Source organism: Symphalangus syndactylus, chromosome 22 (genome assembly GCF_028878055.3).
Source record: "Symphalangus syndactylus isolate Jambi chromosome 22, NHGRI_mSymSyn1-v2.1_pri, whole genome shotgun sequence".
Classification (NCBI taxonomy): Eukaryota; Metazoa; Chordata; class Mammalia; order Primates; family Hylobatidae; genus Symphalangus; species Symphalangus syndactylus.
This window is the reverse complement of record NC_072444.2, coordinates 46,445,257-46,466,848: the sequence shown is the minus strand read 5'-3', so window position 1 is coordinate 46,466,848 and position 21,592 is coordinate 46,445,257. Positions and strand designations below refer to the sequence as shown.

General features: G+C 37.6%; 1 protein-coding gene across 5 annotated transcripts in view; it reads left to right on the top strand.

The window, feature by feature from the left end:
• Positions 1–21,592, top strand: part of CNTNAP5 (contactin associated protein family member 5) — an 884,209-nt gene that overhangs the window by 556,071 nt on the left and 306,546 nt on the right. For all 5 annotated transcript variants that reach the window (XM_055262660.1, XM_055262659.1, XM_055262661.1 and 2 more), the window contains exon 12: positions 13,663–13,782. In XM_055262660.1, the coding sequence (XP_055118635.1) occupies positions 13,663–13,782 (120 nt within the window). The remainder of the gene's footprint in view (positions 1–13,662; positions 13,783–21,592) is intronic.

The following is a 21,592-nucleotide window of genomic DNA, read 5'->3' as shown; positions in this document are numbered from 1 at the left end:
CTCGGACTTGCAAGCCTCTAGAACCATAAAAAATAAAACTTTGTACTTTATAAATTACTATTTTTAAATGTACTTTATAAATTACTATTTATAAATGTACTTTATAAATTACTATTTATAAATGTACTTTACTTTATAAATTACTATTTATAAATGTACTTTATAAATTACTATTTATTTACCCTATTATAGCAGACAGCAAACTAAGACAATCCTGTTATGGCCACACCTGCACTCTCTTATCTCCATTTCTAAGCCATAGCAACCACTAATCTGGTTCCATCTTTACTAACCTCCTTTTAGGTAATGAAAATGTTACAGAACCTATGTCTATTTTCAGCCTGTACCAGCTATGTGCAGACTGGGACCCCAAAAGATCTATTTTCTAATTTAATCCCCTGACACATTGTTTGAACTAATTTCAGCACTCCCATTAGTTTTAACATATTTATTATTCTTTTCTTCAATGAAATAAGGCCAAGGCAAAGTCCCACAAACCTATACTGCACAAGGGGTTTGATAAACTTAATTAAATAAATGGCCGCTAAATGCAAAATGCTTCACAAGCATTTACTTAATTACTAGAATTAATTTGATCCTATTGATGTCTGTAGGCTGTGCATGGAGATCTGTAACTAAATATGCAATCATGTGGTAAATATTATATTTCTGGGGACATAGGAACAAAGGAAGAAACAGGACTGATACATTTTTAAGGCCTTAAGAATACGTACTAAGCTTCTTGTCTATTTCTATAGTTTTACAATAGGAATATAAATGGCAGTGCAGAAACACTACAGCTCTGACCTTGATACTTGAAAAGGTGAGGTCTAAATAAAACTATTTTGCTGTCTGAATACTATCATTATTTTTAATGAGAGTGGGCATCACAAGGACATTTCAAATTGTACCTTAGGCAATAAATTAGCTGTCAGAACTATATTCAGACTATTTTCTTCAAAAATGAAAACACTGATCCATCTGCTCTGTCCAGCTACATTATACATCTGTTCACATTAATATAAAAATCTATTCTGAAGAGGCTTAATATGTCTATCGTTGACCTTTTCATTGAAGAGCACATATCTTTGTGAGTACCCCTAATATCAGACCTTCAAATGCAACAATAGGTTTACTAGTTACTATCTTTTCTAATGGAGACAAATCTTGTTACTGATAATGTTTACTTTGCTTTTCCTTCACACTCCCATCTTCTTCCCAACAGAAAATGTGATGATTTCCTCAAAGATGACCTTCAATGCTAATTTAGAGCTTGTGTAAGATGTAGCAAGTCATTTCATATACAGTGGATGGTAATCTCTGTCTTGAGCTCTACTAGGTATTGCAGAGAACAAAGATATTGCCATAGAATTTTTAAGTTTAGCTCAATTTCACCTTTACCAAAGGTTAAACGGGGACATTCAACTAATATTAATTAAATGTATATCTTTTAAATTTAGAAAACATCTCTGCCCTCTAGAAATATTTGGTCTAACAAGAAAGATCAAAATGCTAATCCAAGGATTTCCATACATAGCGGTGGAGAAAGAGAGAGGAAGGCTACCTAACTCAGACTGATGATATGGAAAGGCTTTCTGGAGGAATGAAGCCTGGGATTTAGTCTTGATAAACATACATATTACACCAATACGTCACCATGTTACACCCTTGTTGCACTGTTGCTGTTCTATACTGAGAAGGAGCCACCCTGTACTCATATAGTGAACACCTACTCATATTTTAAAGCTGACCTTAATGGTGGGAGCATTTATGGTGTCTTCTCTATCTCTGCAGAAAAGATAACTTTATAATTACAAGCCATTCAAAAAATGCTTGTTTATGGAACAATGTAAAACCAACAAAATAAGTCTTCTTCAAACAAGTCTTGCTTTTATTCTTATTCCTTCTTCCTCTTCCTTTCCATTCTGTATACATAACCTTTATAAAAATGCTGTTTTCTTAAAAAAGATGAGCAAATACAAATAAGTTCATACCCCCATTTATTAGATAAACATTAGCATATTATACATGCATTGTCTGTGCTTTTCTCTCACAGCTATATATTCAGAAGCTCAGCTTGTAGTGTTACATGTGGGGATGCTTCGTTCCTGTTCAAAGCTGAACTGTATTCTGTGAGTGCAACATAGTTTATTCAACTAGTCCTCAATTGATGAACACCGAGGATGATTTCTGTCTTTTGCAAGCACAAATGGTGTTTTTTAAAAAATATAGAAACATCTCTTTTCCCCCATTTTTTACCAGTGTTTCTTGGAGCAGATCACTAGACATGGTGTTTCTGGGTCAAAGTTTAAATGTATCTGTAATTTTGCTAGATATTGCTAAATTCCACATTTAGGATTTGTATGATTTTCGCGTTCCCTCTCAGCCACATATGTATATGTATATGTGTATATATATATATATATATATATATATCAAAATGAAAAGGCAAATGGACAAATATATACATACATATAATTAGCAATGATCCAATATATTATATATGCTCACGATATGAGTGAACACTCATAGAAAAATAAATGCAAATAAATCTAAAACACACAAAAATATGTCTGACCTTGCTTATAGGAAAAAAAATGCTAATGAAAATGACATTGAAATCCAATTTTTCACATATCAAATTAGCAATGATCCAAAAGATTGACAATACTCCACTGCTAAGCCTGCTAGGGAAAAGGCCTTTCCCCTATAATATAACTAATATTCTCATTTTCATAGCACTTGTTTTTCTATAAGTAACATCAGACATCTTTTATGTGTTTTAGGTTTATTTGCATTTATTTTTCTATGAGTCTCCACTCATATCATCCGCATATATTCCTATAGGCTGTTACCTATTTTGTCTTTATTTTTAACTTGTAAAAGTATATTAGAAATGTTAGTGCTTTGTGATGCAAATTGTAATTTTTTCCAGTTTGTCCATTTGCCCTTTTTTTGTTTGTTGTATCTTTTGCCATTCAAAAATTGCTTTATTTTTTTAAATTTATTTTGAATATTAGGAAATTTATCTATATTTTTGTTTATTGCTTGTGGATTTTGAATCATTGTTAGCAATACTTTTGCTGCTTCTAATTTACATAGAAATTCAGCCTTGTTTTTCTCTAGTACATGTATGTATTCTATTTTTCAATATTTAAATCTCTGATTCAATTAAAATTTGATCCTGGTTTTCAGTATGAGGATTGGATTTAATTTCATCTTTTTCCATATAGTTTTCCAATTATCTCAATACCACATGTAATTTTTTTTTGTTTTCTACTGATTTGAGTTGCCTTTATCAACAAGTATCTATAGTTGTGAATTATATATTTAAATATTTAGTTAAATTATTAAATATTGAACCTCTCTTGATTTTTTGGATTAAACATTTCCTTGGCCATTATGTAATTTTAAAATATGTTATTTAGCTCTGTTTGCTGATACTGTATTTAAAATTTTGTGATTGATATTCATGAGTGATTCTATAATTTTGTTTTCCTTTCTTTATGATGTTTGTCAGGTTAAGGATCTGCTTTGCATTTACTTTACATAACAAATGTGAAAGATGGGAAGATATCTTTCTTTTTCTGTTCTTTGGAGAAATAGAAGTACCAGTGAGATGATTTGTTCTTTAAAAGGTTCATTTGAGAAACCATTTAATCTCACAATATTACAATCTTACTGTATTATCTGAGGGAGTTTTTTCGGTTTTTTTTGGAGATGGAGTATTACTTACTCTGTGACCCAGGCTGGAATGCAATGGCAAAAATGTGGCTTATTGCAGCCTCAAACTCATGGGTTGGGGGAGCTCTTTAAATACTTTTTCTATTTTTTTATAGGAACAGGTCAATTTAAATTTTGTGTCTAGATTGAGGTTAATTTTGGTAAGTTTAAGACGCTGAATTACTTGAGATTTAGAATCATGTCTTTTTTTTGTTGCATGTAATTTTCTCAGAGCTTACCTTAGAGTTAGTGAAAAACAAGTGCATTCTCAATAAACGTGTGTGGAGTATTTGTTTCATAATGCATTAGGCAAGCAGTGTAGGCCGAATGATTCAGTAAACAAAAGTGTATGCTTGTACTTCCTGAAACAGTTGGTGAATTGCACGTGTGTGTTTAACTTTGCTTCGTTACACTCCTCATGAAGAATATTAAATTATTATTATTTTTTTAAATGGCTCTCTAAGTCAGCAGCGAATCAGAGGAACTCTTCGCCTTTTACCATCTCCAAAACAGCAACTTCAGTGATGGGGTGCTCATAGGAGACTGAAAATTCACCTGGCTGGAAATTAGGGAAGCTGAAGGAGAAGGTAGACCATCTGGAGCAGCACACTAGTAACATGTATCAGTAGATGAGCCCATCTGGCTGCCACACACTAGTAACATGTATCAGTAGATGAGCAGTGATGTGTGTGATCTACAGTAGCACCTCATGCCCTTCATTGACCTTACACGCATGGAATCAATGTCTGTGCTCTGCTCTTGCACCTGCTGCATCTCATGTAAAATGTCTGTTGTGGGATATGCTGACCAGAACTACGCAAGGAAACGAATTCTGGTAAATGTAGTTCCAGTTTGGCTTAAATTGACACAACTCAAATCCACCACAATGGCATGACAAAAGGAGACAAATACAGGGGCACGCACACAAACACCCCCTCAAAAAACAACAACAATACTCAGAGAGAGAAAGAGAGAAGCAAAAATCACAGGAGAAAAGGGCAAGAAAATGTTGAAAGCAGAAAGTGAGTAGATGAATAGGAACAGGTAACAGATTAACGTAATTAAAATGCTGAATCTTAATTTACATGCAGTGAAATCCAAGAAACAAACAAATCCACATTACAAAATCCCCCAAAGGCACAGAAGTAGGAATCATCAGCCACCTTTGCAAGTGAACGTGAAGGTAAGATAAATATAGGAAGAGTAAATCTACATCTGTGTAAGAAGTAGTTAGATTATCAATCCTCTTTCCAATTGTGGACACTTGGTGATTGCTCCTTCGCCACTAAGGGAGAAAACTGGAAGTTTTTCTTTTGGAGAAAACACAATTCTTGAAACTGAGAGAAAACATGTATGGTTGAAGAAGGTTGTACCATATTGAAAATGGGGTAACATATGAAAACATTTATATAGAAAGAATGCTAAGGCCTGGCCTTCTTGTCTTCAGCTCCGAGATATTCAGCAGCCAGGCATACATCCTCTAAATCATAGACTCTAACAAGAGCAAGAGAAAGACAAAAGACACTAACATGGGCATTTCTCACAAAATTCTTCAGCCAGAGAAGCCTACATTAAAGTCCTTGGAAGGCAAACCACAGACATTTGTTCACAAATACCAAGTAGTATTTCAGGGCCCACTATCAAATACGAGAGAACATCCCAGAAAGCACTATCACATGAAATATAAGATAGAGACCAAAACAAAACACACAACAATTAAAGCAACTAACCAAACAAGCACAGCTTAAAGGGAACAGCCTATGTGGAGCAAAGAAAGGATCAAAGGCACTATAATAGGATTAATATTCTCAGAGACATGAATGAAGTATTGCATCAATGGGTCAAGAATCACGTACTATTAGAGAAAATAATATTTAAAGGAAAAAAAACCTTCTATAATTTTAAAAAGCTACAACTGAAATAGCTTAAAACGGAAACAACCCAAATGTTCTTCAATGGATTAATTATTAAACTGTAGTATGTCCCTGTTATGAAATATTACTCAGCAGTGAAACTGGAATTGACAACTGATACATCACAAAGCTTGAATGGATCTCAAGGGAATTATGTTTAGTGAAAAAGGTCAGTTTTAAAAGGAATATCCAGCTTGAGGGTGAGGAGATGCTTTGGGGAGACAACTATAACCAGATGGGTAGCTCAATATCCCATACTACAGCAAGTCAGAAGAATCCAGAATATACTTTTTATTTTCAAAGACATTTTCAAACATATGAAAAAGACAAAATTGGCTGGGCGTGGTGGCTCACACCTGTAATCCCAGCACTTTGGGAGGCCGAGACGGGTGGATCACAAGGTCAAGAGTTTGAGACCAGCCTGGCCAACATGGTGAAACCCCATCTATATAAAAAATACAAAAAATAGCTGGGCATACTGGCATGTGCCTGTAATCCTAGCTACTCAGGAGGCTGAGGCAGGAGAATAGCTTGAACCAGGGAGTTGGAGGTTGTAGTGAGCCAAGATCATGTCACTGCACTCCAGCCTGGCGACAGAGCAAGACTCCACCAAAAAACAACAACAACAACAAAAAAAAACAGTATCATGTAATTGTCCCACATGTATCCTTCATCCTTCATTCAGGCTCAACAGTTATCAATATTCTCCCATTTTTTTTCTACTATCCCCTCTTCACTTGTTTGATGCAACATCTTATTTATTTGTTTGTTTGTTTATTTTTAAAACTGAGACAGGGTCTTGCTCTGTCAGCCAGGCTGGAGTGCAGTGGCTTAATCATAGCTCACTGCAGCCTCAAACTCTTGGGCTCAAGCTATCCTTCTGCTTCAGCCTCCTGGGTAGCTGAGGCTATAGGCACAAGCTACCACACCCAGCTAATTTTAATTTTTTTGTAAAAACAGGGATCTAACTATGTTGCTCAGGTTGGTCTCGAGCTCTCAGCCTCAAGTGATTGTCCACCTCAGCCTCCCAAAATGTTGGAAGTACAGGTGTGAACCACTGTGCACAGCTGATGGAGCATTTTAGAAACAAATTGTGGACATATAATTTTACTACAACTACAGTATTTGTAGTGAACAACTCTCTAACACAGGACAACTCATCTTTTAAAACATAATCACACTGCCATTATTGTACCTATCAAAATTAAAAATATTTAATATAATCTGTTATAAAATCTGATCTATAATTTTTGTGGTTATCTTAAAACATCTTCCCTCTCTCCCTTCCTCCCTCCCTTCTTTCCCTCTTCCTTCCTTCCTTCCTTCCTTCCTTCCTTCCTTCCTTCCTTTCTCATCTTTTCTTTAATGTGTTTGAATTAGGGTCTAAACAAGATCTAAGCATAGTGTTTGACTGACTGATACATCTTTTGCATTTCAACTCCATTTTTGCCATTTTTGTTGAGGAAACTAAGTCAAACATTCCCGTATTCTAGATTTAACTAACTGCATTCTTACAGTGTGGCTGGGCATGTTGGCCTCTTTCTGAAAATTGGTGCTTAGATCTTGGGGCTCAAATACATTTAGCTTCAATTTTTTTGGCAAGAATGTGTTTTAGATGGTGTTACATATGTCTTATTGTGCCACATTAGAGGCACCCTGATAATCACTTTTCATGACATTAAGATTGACCCATGAGTTCGGTGTTAATTGAATCCACTGACTAAAATATCCCGTTAATGTTTCAACTAATGGTTTGGCAGTCCTTGATGATCATTGTTTAATCCCTTATCTCACTGGACATTACTAAAGGATGATTTTCAAATTCTATTATTCTTTTGCAGATTCTGGTTTGGTTATTCTCTAAAGATTTTTTTCATGGACTGTTAAGTTGCATTCAAATACATTTATATAAGAAAGACAGGATATGATCTCTATTCTTTCTAATATTCAGAACATGACTTCATTCTCTATTAAACTTCAGAGGGGACCAATGGACTTGAGTACAGAGACAAGATAGATGCTAGGTAGGTAGATAGATAGATAAATACATACATACATACATATATACATATATACCTACATACATACATGCATACATATATAAATTGATTGATGGATAGATAGAAACTAATAAATTGTATATATTTAACAATCAAAGTGACTATTATTTTTTATGCCCAAATTGTCCCGTCAGACTAACTCCTGGGCTGTTTTGAGATAATTCCAGTCTTTAATAAAAGTCTTGTTTTTAGGCAAAACAAGACATTCCACTTTCATTCTGTACTTTTCATGGTCCCAAAATTGACTCAGTAAAATCTTTTTTCCTTTTATGCGTTAATTTTTATTTAAAGACAACACCCTGTGCATTAGGTTGCTTCCTGCACTTCCAGTGGTCCAAATGTGAAAATGCATCATTTTTTAAAAGCATTAAATTATGAGCTTAAGCTTATTACCAACTCTATGATATACTGCAGAATTTTATCTAATGTTTGCATTTTATATTTTATCTTTTATGATAAGTAATTTAGTTTCTGTTGATAAGATAATTATTAGCTTTTTCTTGCTATGTTTAATAGTTTCATACTATAATAGCAATATTGTTTAAAATGAGATTATTAAATGTATTTCTATATTTTAAATTTTTTTGGTAGGATACATCCTACTAGTCAAACTACTGTTTCAATATCAAATATGTTTAAATCTATACGTTCAAAATAATACTAAAAATATTTTCATTGGTTACTTTGGGGCACCCTAGGGAAACATTTCAGCATTTCGAAACTGATGAATTAAAGGGAAAGCATCAACAATGTAACTCACTTTTCCCGAATAATCTTGTAGTTTAGGGAAATCAAATAATTGATGAGGGATGTTTCAGTTTTGTAAAGCATTCCCATTAATAAATCAGGAAGGGATGATAGCATTAGATTAACCACCTACCAGCTGGTTTGTCTTTGGGCAAAGTACTTACACTTTATGAACTCATTTACAGTGTCCATAAATGGCAATGCTGTTACCAGGCTTTGCCCTCAGAGATCTCCCAGTTACTGAGCCAGCATTTAAGGAACAAGTATATCAATAACAGTAGGTTAACTAAGGTAGTAAATGACCCCAAGATCTCAATGACTTAGTGAAATAAACATTTATTTTTTGTTCACATCCCATGCAGTGTGACCTGTTCAATGAAGTCAAACAATGATAAAATCCATGTCTACCCTATTGATCCATTTCATTTAGCTTCTTGGGATTTTTTTCTGAGAATTTTGGATGGCTCACTGATTTGCCTCGGGCAATGGGGCATCAGCAAACATCATGCAAGCAGAGACTTGACAAGTACTTGGTTTCTTGCTGTTCTGGGAGGCTGTACTATGTAAACTCCCCTGCTAGAGTGTGAGAGGCCACGTGGGCTGAAGCAAAGAACTACAGCTTACCACCACCCAGCCTGGCTGACCCAGCAGCTGACTGCATGAACTGCCCAGCTAATCCCAGACTAAATGGCTGGCCTGCAGAATCATGGCTTAGTCATGATTTAAAGTCAAATTTGGAGTTTTATGTGTGTTTGTTTTTATACAGCAAAAGAACTGATGCACTGAGGATATAAATGATGGAAGATTAGCAATATACTGGGAGTTGCTGAAGCTGGTTGTGATGCTAGCAGGATCCTCTCTGTGCTCATTGTATTTGAAAGTTTCTGCAATGAGAAAGTTAAAAAGAAAATACTAAATTTCAATATTGCTTTAAATAATTCCTGGTTAAATTCATTCGTTTTCATTTTCTTTCAATGTTTAAGAACTGTTATTCTAGGCCGAGTGTGGTGGCTCACGCCTGTAATCCCAGCACTTTGGAAGGCTGAGGCGGGTGGATCACAAGGTCAGGAGTTTGAGACCAGCCTGACTAACATGGTGAAACCCTGTCTCTACAAAAGACAGAAAAATTAGCCAGGTGTGGTGGCACGTGCCTGTAGTCCCAGCTACTCGGGAGGCTGAGGCAGGAGAATTGCTTGGACCTGGTGGAGGTTGCAATGAGGCAAGAGCATGCCACTGCATTCCAGCCTGGGTGACAGAGCAAGACTCTGTCAAAAAAAAAAAAGAAGGAAAGAAAGAAAGAATTATTATATTTAACTTTTAAAAATCATTGAAAATAGTTTTATGGTTTCAAAATTTAAAATGTAAGACATTCAGAAATGTCTCACTTTCATCTCTGTCCCCTCCCACATTTTTCCTCTCTCTCCATAGTTATCCTCTTATGTTAATTCTTACCTAAACATTTTGGTAGATATTTTAGATAGTTGTTAGTAAATTTGAAGTTAAATTAGCAATTCGTATGTAGAAAACTAGGCAAATGAGAAAATATGACAATTTTAAATTTCAAGAAAAACTAAATTTTGTTCAGAAAAGAAAAACTAACCACATTATAATATGTAGTTAATCTATGAATAGCATTTACGACATTGTATCACCAAAAGTAATCATTGATCTAACTAAAATTATTATACAACTAGATTAGATGGATGGAGGAATGGAAAGTTGTTTTTATTTCAGGGATGGGGGGATAAAAAGGGCTAAGTTCTCACTTTCCAACTGTTAAATAAATAGATAAGTTGTAAAAGTAAAAAAAAAATTAAGAAGTAACAATATAGACATGCTATTTAGTCACTCTAGTCAATAACAGAAAAATGAACTAAGAATGAAAAGTTATTTCCATGCAGAAGGGAAGTTGGAGCTACTGATCTTTTATAACAAGGCTTGTGGTTTACGATGAAAATTGAAACAAAAATCAGGTATACAAAAACTGCATTAGTCCGTTTTCGTGCTGCTGATAAAAACATACCTGAGACTGGGCAATTTACAAAAGAAAGAGGTTTAATTGGACTCACAGTTCCCAGTGGCTGGGAAAACCTCACAATCATGACAGAAGGCAAGGAGGAACAAGTCACATCTTATATGGATGGCGGTAGGCAAAGAAAAAAGAGCTTGTGCAGGGAAACTCTCCCTTTTAAAAATGATCGGATCTCTTGAGTCTCATTAACTATCATGAGAGCAGCTCAGGAAAGACCCGCCCCCAAATTCAATTACCTCCCACCACGTTCCTCCCATGACACATGGGAATTGTGGGAGTTACAATTCAAGATGACATTTGGGTGGGGACACAGCCAAACCATATTAAAAACTCGTTAAAAAAAAAAGGAGAGGCAACAAGTCATGAAACAATACTACTACTATTAATAATATAGGCTCATATTAATCAAGCACTTTCTATGTGCCATATGTGGATGACATCTTTGAATCCTTACTACAACAGTATGAGGGAGGCTCTTTTTGAGTTACTGTAGTCTAATGAGACAATTTATGCTTTGAGAGTTGATTAGCTACCTATTGTAATGAAGGATTCTAAAACAACACCTGGAAACAACAGACATTATCATCTCGGAGTGTCTCTGGGTCCATAAGCAGCTTAGCTACGTGGTTCTGGCTCAGTCTCTCATGCAGCTGCAATAAAGGTGTCCACAAGGCTGCTTTCATTTTAAGGCTTGATGTGGGGATCTTGCTTTGGTGCCCATTCCCAGGGCATGCTTCTGAAACTTCCAGGCTTACTCCTGTGGGCCTCTTGCAAGGGCTGCCTTGTTACATGGGAGTTGGCTTCTACCACAGTGAGTGATCTAGAACACCCAAGATGGAAGTCACTGTTTTTTATAATCTAATCTTGGAAATGATATCTACCACACTATCATATTCTATTTGTTAGAGCAAGCCAATAAGTCCAGCCCACTTGGAGGGAGGACATGATTTTGTCAGCAGAACATGAATCCCAGGAAGTATCTGTCCATCACGGGAATTACCTTAGAAGTTGCCTAGCACAGGTGGGGTAGCTTGTCCATGCTTCCACAGGGAGAAAGGCGTAGCCCTGCCAGGCAAAACCACCCATTCTGATTCCAAGGTTTATGTTCTTAACTACTATGCAACTGCTCACATGCTGTAGGGTGGTGTTTACCTTTTGTGGGACAACAGCAACTCCTTCCACATAGCTGTCATCCTGGGAATGTGGGAGTGGTTGGGGGGTCAACATAGACAAGAGCTGATTTTCACCTTTGTGACAAACACCCAAGGGCATTATCAGGTTTAGGCAAACAAAAATAATCTGTACGTAATGCTCACAATGTGGGGCACAGATTGTGGCACTCCCACATACCTCCTGCTGCGGAAAGTTTGCAGGAATGCAAGAGAGAATGCCATGAGAACAAGGATAACCTTGAGTTCACTCTAATTTATAAAAAGTCAAACCCTCTCAGGCTTCATAACTTTTCTGGTAATAAATTATTTGAGGCACCCCTCACATTTGATCATGACAAACTGCAGCTTCCTATTCCTGGGATGGGACATTAGTCACAAGGGGCAGGAGTTGGCTAGGAGAGGAGTTGGTACTATATCTTGAAAGCTGTTGGGAGCCACTGAAGTGTTTAAAGCATCATAGGGTGACATGATTGGAGATGTACCTGCTGCTCTGAGCTACAGCATTTTGTCTGAAGCATCAGACAAGATTCTATATTCTCATGTATGAGACAGCAGATGTCTCCTTTGTACCCCAACAGATTTATTCATGTTAGCCTAATAAAATTTATATATTTCCCAAACCTGCAGATTGGTCAAAGCTCCCTATCTCAGGACACCTGAACCTGCCTCTATCTGAGCATGCAGACTTTTGCGGCTGCCAACCAAGCTGTGAGCTTTCTGGGGTAGAGATTTATTGCTTCCTCCATGGTTCCATCCTCTGGTGGCAACCTCATCTGTTGACATGTATTAGGAACTCAGTAAATGCTTATTAAGTCAAAATAAGCTGAACTTCATTGTGCACTTACTACATGTTATGTACTATACTTAGTACTAGGTACATAAAAATAAGATAGTCTGGGCCAGGCTCAGTGGCTCACACATATATTCCCAGGAATTTGAGAGGCCGAGGTGGGTGGGTCACGAGGTCAGGAGTTCGAGACCACCCTGATCAATATGGTTCAACCCCGTATCTACTAAAAATATAAAAATTAGCTGGGCATGGTGGCACGTGCCTGTAATCCCAGCTACTCAGGAGGCTGAGGCAGGAGAATCTCTTGAACCCGGGAGGCAGAGTTTGCAGTGAGCCAAGATCAAGCCACGGCACTCCAGGCTGGGCGACAGAGCGCACCCCACCTCAAGAAAAAAAAAGAAAAAGTATTTTATTAGTAAAAAGCCATACTGTATGTAAGCATTTATTTTTTTAATTCATGAGTCAAATATTAGCTCAGGCCCTGCTGTGATTGTTGCACTCTGCCAAATGCTGCGGCACAACATCAAATGGACACGTGAGCACTACTCTTACAGGTTCTGTAACCCATTTAAAGAGACACAATGGTATTTGGATGATCCACGCTCAGTATACAGTAGGAGCAAGGAGGAAGGTCATAGAGATAAGTAAAGAGGAGGGCCATGTAAGAGGTGAGGGGCCACATTTTGAGAGGCATTACCTCTGCACTAATTTTAAAAGAATGAATGAATTTAAATAAATGGAAAATAAGGCTGGGCCTGGCGGATCATGCCTATAATCCCAGCAGCTTGAGACACTGAGGCAGGAGAATCGGTTGAGGCTAGGAGTTCAAGACCAGCCTGGATAACAGAGTGGGACTCCATCTCTATAAAAATTTTTTAAAAAAATTAGTCAGGTTGGTGGCTGACACCTATACGGGAGACTGAGGTGGGAGATCACTTGAGCCTGAGAGTTTGAGGCTGCAACGTGCCATGAGCCATGATGGCGCTACTGCAGTCTAAAAAAAAATGATAATAAAAAGAGAGAGAGAGAGAGATGAATGGAAAATCTGAATGTCAAACATCAGTATCAAGATACTGGTACTGTGTGTTAAGGCTTGGGGAAAAAGTCAAGGATATAGAAGGGAAATGAATACACATAGAGCAAATCTAAGTAGGAGTTACTGATTCCTGCAAAGGGATATGCAGAGCCAAGCAAAGTTTTCTCTCTGCTGCCTTTGTCTTTCCAGCCATCTACGAGCAATCCTGTGAGGTGTACAGGCACCAGGGGAATACAGCCGGCTTCTTCTACATCGACTCGGATGGCAGCGGCCCACTGGGACCTCTCCAGGTGTACTGCAATATCACTGGTAAGGGTGCAGTAGCCCTACTCACACTTAACCACCCCACTTCATGGAAGGAAGCAAAAAGAAATTCACTGGAGGGGGATATCTATGTGAATAAAAATTTGAAAGACCAACTGGTCTCCTTTGGGGAGGAAATGGTATTCTGGTGAGTAATGCAAATTTGCAGCTAGGTTAATTTTCATGAGACAGAAAAAAGGAAACTTGTTAATGGTCTTGATACTGTTTCACTGAAGCAAGAATTAATTATCAGTGGTTTTCTTTAGGGCCTCCAAGGGCATTTTCTCTCTTGAAACTCAAAAACAGAAAGAGAAGGTAAACAAGCAAACAAACAAGCAAAACTCCAAATCAATGGGAAGCCCCGACTCAGGAAACTGGAAAGCTTGATTCCAGTCTGGCCCCAAGGAATGCATGACCCTTAGGTGAATACTATAGTCTCTCCGAGCTTTATCAGTGAGATGGGAATAATAGTGCCTACCCCAGAGCTGTGAGGATTAGATACAATCATGTGTATTGGAGCAGCTAGCCAGGCTGGCTGTTCTTAGATGCCTAACCAAAACAAAACAAAACAAAACAAAAAGGTGAGCTTTTTCATTTTTCTCTGAAAATCTCTTGATAGTTTAAACTTATTTCTTAAATGCAGAAGGACACGGTAAGAGGCAATCATTACATGGGCTTAGAAACGGCATATGATCCTTAATTTACCATGAAATGTATTTCCACAAAACCAAATCTCGAGGTAATCATTATTTAAAAACCCAGCTATGCAGCCAGTTGCGATGGCTCACGCTTGTAATCCCAGCACTTTGGGAGGCTGAGGCGGGCAGATCACGAGGTCAGGAGATCCAGACCATCCTGGCCAACATGGTGAAACCCTGTCTCTACTAAAAATACAAAAATTAGCTGGGTGCGGTAGCGTGTGACTGTAATCCCAGCTACTCCTGAGGCGGAGACACGAGACTCGCTTGAACGCGGGAGGCAGAGGTTGCAGTGAGCCGAGATCGCGCCACTGCACTCCAGCCTACGAGAGGGCGAGACTCCGTCTCAAAAAAAAAAAAAAAAAAAAAAATCCAGCTATGCAAGCACTCCTACTATTATGAGCATCATTAATTGGCACATGCATATTTTTTGTTTGTTTGTTTGTTTCAAACACTGGTCTTCAGAGATGCCAGCTGCATCATGTAATGAAGCAGGAACGTAGGGGCCTCTTTGGGCTCATTGAGCCCTCAGGCCTCAGGATTTTCTTCAACAAAGCAACCACATTTATGGAGTGATTTCTGTAGGCAGACACCACTTTGGATACAGAGGGTATGAAAAGTAAGACACAGGAGCTATTGTTAATGAGGCAGTAAAGTCACGAACACTACCATGAGGTCCCTCCAGCGAAATGCAAGAAAACTATTGAAAGAAATGGTGAGGAAGGAAACACAGTAATTTGCCCATATGGATACAAAGTCCCATGCTGTCTGCATAGAAAATGCTGGTGACCTGGCATTGGGTGCCATGTCCTTGCATTTCCATAATACTTTATCTCTCCAAAATGGTTGTATGATAGCTGCTTTTCAAAAGCCCCATAACATAATTAGAAATTGTGTTCCTGTTGTCTTTTCATGGTTGTGGTAACCTATAGTGTTCAACAACCTGGTCAAAAACTAGGCTTCTCAGTGGATCTTGGTTATTTTTAAAATGTAATTAACATATGGACTCTTGCTAAAAAGGCAGATTTCCCAGCCCCAGAAATTCCAATTCAGTAAATGCACTTTTACTGTGCTTTTCAAGTGATTCTGATGCAAATTGTCCCTGTTCCACTTTTCCAAAAAACAGAGAAAGTAATTTGGCTGCAGAATAAGGCAAAAGAGATAAATGCCCACTGCTGAGTGGCCAGGTGTGACTTGTAATAATAGGAGTGGTATAACGGACAGCAATTACTAAGCTTCGATTCTCTCTGGGAATTGAGCTGGGAGTTTACAAATACCATCTCTTTTCATCCTCACAACAAAAATCAGAGGCAGACATTTTTTATCTCCATCTAACGTAGAAGGAAAGAGAATATGAGCATTTCATGACTGGCTCAAGGTAATAAATTCTGTGACTAACAGTCAAGACTTAGGAAGCAGGCACAGCCTTCTGGTTCAGTAATAATCCATATCATTAAAATGTTAATTGGATACGTTCTATTACATATATTTTGTTTTTAAACAGTGATGTTTTATTTTTAGAAAATTTTGTAGCAAAAATAATCAATGTTAATTGAAGAAATTTTGAGGGAAAAAAGTATGAAGGAAATATTAAAGCCAACTGTAAGCCACAATCCAGAGATTGCCATTGTTATTAAATTATTAGGATTTCCTCAAGACATTTAAAAATGAATGTTTATGTGTGTTTTTGCTATGAACGTATATGTTATATATATACATACTGACACAGAAATATACCTATACATTTAAATTATAAATTTTTATTTTAATGTGTGGTATAGGTTTTTCCTATTAAAATATATTTTGAAATTAAGATAAATATAGCTTAGAAATGTTAAACTCTTCAAAATAATGCAAGGACAAGGACATAGAGAGCCTGATTGATACATAGGTTTCATGTACATGAAACTCTGCCTTACCATCCAACAGCCTTCTTCCAGGGTTTACGTTTGGTCATTTGTCCAAGAATGGCTAAAGGTGAATGTGTACTTGTATTTAAAGGTTACTGTTTTGCTGATGTGATCCTGAAGAAATTAGAACCTCTGAATTGTGTCCCGAGTTGATCAGCTTGATGTGTATGATGGGGTATTTATTTTGAATATGATTTTTTTGGGTCATATTCAGCTGTATAACTTTCTGTTTTTGTTTTTTAAAATACCTGCAAAAATAAAAGCAGACCAGGCATAGTGATTCATGCTTGTAATCCCAACACTTTGGGAGGCCAAGGCAGGAGGATCATTTGAGGTCAGGAGTTCGAGACCAGCCTCACCAACATGGTGAAAACCCATCTCTACCAAAAATACAAAAATTAGCCAGGTGTGGTGGCGCATGCATGTAGTCCCAGCTACTTGGAGGCTGAGGCAGGAGAATCACATGAACCTGGGAGGCAGAGAGTGCAGTGAGCCGAGATTGTGCCACTGCACTCCAGCCTGGGTGACAGAGTGAGACTCTGTCTCAAATAAATAAACAAATAAATAAAAATAAAATAAAAGCAAAACTCTGTGTAGGCTGAACTACACAACTCTCATATTTAAATGGAAAATAATTTTCTGATACATACATGTAATGATCAAATATGCATCTTTCTATTTGAAAATTTTATAAGTTGAATGTTGTTAAAACATGAATGACTTATGACACTATGAAAAGTGTGACACAGTGGTCCAGGAAAGAGAGTCAGGAAGAAGGGAGAGAAGAAACAGAAGGAAACTTGTTCTATCTTTAACACTGGGATAAGCCCAGAATGGGTGTCCAGAGCACCAGAAGGCAGGAAAACCATGCTCTCTTTCTGCACCTTGTGTCTGTCAGCTCAGTTAAGTGCCTGGGGCCCAAGCCCACATCTGTAAAATTAAGATCTGGGTCCTCTGGCTTCCACAGCCTTTCCTCATTGAGAATTCTCTGAGCTATTCTTTGAGGTTCCAGAGAAAAGAGACTTTTCTTCTAAGAAGTCTACAGATACTTGCAAATGGATGTCATGGGACTGAAGATGGGCAGGTTTCCATTGTAGAAAGCAATAGTACATTTGAGTCCCAGCTGTCTCCTCTTACATTGCACCTTGGGAAACGTTACCTCCCCCTTCCTATATGCAAAGTAGTCCCTAACCTGTCCTGGGAGATGTAAGTCTGTGCATCTCACCTGCACTCAGGGCAGTCTTAAGGAGGGGAGTTCCCCAAATGCTCAACCAGCAACCACCCTGTGTAATGTAAAAAGGCATAATCTCTGTGAAAGGAAATTAACTTAAGGGAGGTGATTAAGCTTATTGATAAAGTGGACTGAATCTGGACCTCCACACGCTTTTGACAGGGTGCCATCCTTGGAACTATGTTCTAAGTTGCTTCACCACAGGGCTGTCAGATGGGAGATGGGGAGAGCACAATTTTTGGATGGAGAATTGAGTGAAGTGATGCATAAGGAAGTTAAAGAGTAAGCTTCCACAGGAACACACACTTGTCAGACTTTTAACAGTTTTTTTAAGTGATTTACAATAATGTTCAGCCAACATAACTTTACTCAATATAAATTTGGGCATTGTGGGCACTGTGAAAGTGCTGTAGTTTTAATAGTGTGTCTATATTAGTTTCCTAGGGCTCTGTAACAAACTACATAACACTGGTTTTATTTCACACCACTACAATAAAATAAGTATCACAATAAAGCAAGTCACATGAATTTTCTGGTTTCCAAGTATTACCGCAAAGGGGTCCTGATCCAGACCCCAAGAGAAAGTTCTTGGACTTCACTCAAGAAAGAATTTGGGGAGAGTCTATACAGTAAAGTTAAAGCAAGTTTATTAAGAAAGTAAAAGAATAAAGAATAGCCATTCCATAGGCAGAGCAGCCCCACGGGTTGCTGGTTGGCCATTTTTATGGTTATTTCGGGATTATATGCTAAACAAGGGGGGATTAATCATGAGTTTTCCAGGAAAGTGGTGGGCAATTCCCAGGACTGAGGGTTTCTCCCCTTTTTAGACCATGTATGATAACTTCCTGATGTTGCCATGACATTTGTAAACTGTCATGGCTCTGGTGGGAGTGTCTCTTAGCATGCTAAGGCATTATTATTAGTGTATAATGAGCAGTGAAGATGACCAGAGGTCAGTTTTGTCACCGTCTCGGTTTTGGTGGTATTTGGCCAGCTTCTTTACGGCATGCTGTTTTATCAGCAAGGTCTTTGTGACCAGTATCTTGTGCCAACCTCCTATTTCATCCTGTGATTAAGAATGCCTTAACCTCCGGAGGATGCAGCCTAGTGGGTCTCAGTCTTATTTTACCCAGTCTCTACTCAAGACAGAGTCACTCTGGTTTAAATGTCTCTGACACAAGTTCATATAAAAGTTATGTTTACACTACATGGTAAACTATTAATTGTGTAATAGCATTATATATATAAAAAAACAAAGTCTATGTCTTAATTAAAAAAATACTTTACTGCTAAAAAATGCTAACAACCTTCTGAGCCTTCAGTGAGTCTTAAGAGACCCAATTATTTTTGCTGGTGGAGGAAAAAGATGTTAATGGCTGCTAACCGATTAGGATGGTGGTTGCTGAAGGTTGGGGTGGCTGTGGCAATTTCTTAAAATAAGACTACAAAAAAGCATGTCACATAATTGACTATTTCTTTTATGAAGGATTTCTCTGTAGTGTGTAATTTTGTTTGATAGCATTTCACCTACAGTAGAACTTCTTTCAAAATTGAAGTTTTCAAATTCAATTTTCAAAATCATTCCAAATTCTGCCACTGCTTTAGCAACTAAGCTTTTGGAATATTCTAAATCTTTTGTTGTCATTTTAACAATGTTTACAGCCTCTTCACCAAGAGTAGATTCCATCTCAAGAAGCCACTTTATTTGTTCATCCATAAGAAGCAACTCCTCATCCGTTAAAATTTTATCATGAGAATATAGCAGTTCAGTCGCATCTTCAGGTTCCACTTCTAATTCTAGTTCTCCTGCTATTTCCTCCAAATCTGCAGTTACTTCCTCCACTGAAGTAATGAACTTCTCAAAATCATCCATGAGGACTGGAATCAACTTCTTCCAATCTCCTGTTTGATATTTTGTCCTCTCCCATAAATCATGAATGTTCTTAATGAGATCTACAATGGCAAATGCTTTCCAGAAGGTCTTCAATTTACTTTGCCCAGAGACATCAGAGGAATTACTATCTATGGCATTTGTAGACTTATGAACTGTATTTCTTAAGTAATAAGACTAAAAAGTCAAAATCACTCCTTGATCCATGGGCTGCAGAGTAAATGTTGTGATAGCAGGCAGGAAAACAACATTAACCTCCTTGTAGATCTCCATCAGAGCTCTTGAGTGACCTGGTTCATTGTCCATAAGCAGTAATATTTTGAAAGAAATCCTTTTTTGTTGTTTATGAACAGGAGTTCTCAATGGTGGGCTTAAAATATTCAGTAAACCATGCTGTCAACAAATGTGGTTCCATCCAGGCTTTATTATTCCATTTAGAGAGCACAGGCATAGTAGATTTAGCATAATTCTTATGGATCCTAGGATTTTAAGAATGGCAAATGAGCATTAGCACTTGCATTAGTCCCTACCAAGAGATACAGCCTATCCTTGGAAGCTTTAAAAATAGGCATTGTCTTTCTTCTCTTCTCTACTTCTGAAAGTCTTAGATGGTACCTATTGCTTAGTGTAGCCACTTTCATCAATGATCTTTGTTATACCTTCTGGGTAACTTACATCAGCACTTGCTGCTTCACCTTAAACTTTTATGTTATGAAGATGGCTTCTTTAATTAAATCTCATGATCCAGCCTCTGCTAGCTTCAAACTTTTCTTCTGCAGCTTCCTCACCTCTCTCAGCCTTCGTAGAATTGAAGAGAGTTAGGGCCTTGCTCTGGGTTAGGCTTTGGTTTAAGGAAATGTCATGCCTGACTTGATCTTCTATTCAGCAGCTAAAATTTTCTCCATATCACCAAGAAGGCTGTTTTGCTTTCTTATCATTCACGTGTTCACTGAAGTAGCACTTTTAATTTTCTTCAGGAACTTTTCCTTTGCATTCACAACTTGGCTAACTTGCACAAGAGGCCTAGCTTTTGGTCTATCTCCACTTTCAACACACCTTCCTCATTAAGCTTAATCATTTCCAGCTTTTGATTTAAAATGGGAGATGTGCCACTCTTCCTTTCACTTGAATTCTTAGAGGTTATTGTAGTGTTACTATTTGGCCTAATTTTAATATTGTTCCATCTCAGGGAATAGGGAGGCCGAAGGAGAAGGAAAGAGACAGAAATCATTGGCCAGTAGAGCAGTCAGAACACACAATATTTGTCAATTAAGTTCATTGCCTTATATGGGTGCAGTTCATGATGCCCCAAAACAATTACAATACTAACATTAGTGACCACTGATCGCAGATCACCATGGCAGATGTAATAATAATTTGAAATATTGCAATGGTGGATTCGTGGCTCTTGCCAATGTTCAGGCTCTAGGGATATAATAATGATAATAATATAATATAATAATGATAATAATAATAATAAACATAAATTACCAAAATGTAACACAGAGACATGAAGTGAGCACACAATATTGGAAAAATGGTACCGACAGACTTGCTCAACATAGAGTTGCCACAAATCTTCACTTTTTTTAAATGAACTATCTGTGAAGCACAGTAAAGTGCAGTTCAATAAAACAAGCTATGCTTGAACCAGAGACTGGGTGACTTATAAAACAGAGTTATATTTCCTTACAGTTCTAGAGCCCAGAAATCCAAAAGTACCTGCAGTGCCACACTTCCTGTTAAACCTGTAGGGTGAATCTCTTCTTGCCACTTCCCAGCTTTTGATGGTTTGCTCAATCCTTGGCACTCCTTCACTTGCAGCCTCAGTACTTTAATCTCTGCCTTCTAGAGATTGCTACCCTGCCTTCACATGATGTTGTCACGTGGCCTTCTCCTCCCATGTGCCTGTGTGTCCATTTCTTTTCTTCTTGCAAGGATACCCTTCATACTGGATTAAGCCCATCCTAATGGAGTGTGACTTCATTTTAACTTGTTTATGTCTGTAAAGAATCTCTTTCCAAATAGGTTAAATTCACAGGTACTGAGGGTTAGGACTTCAATATATTATCTTTCTGGTGACAAA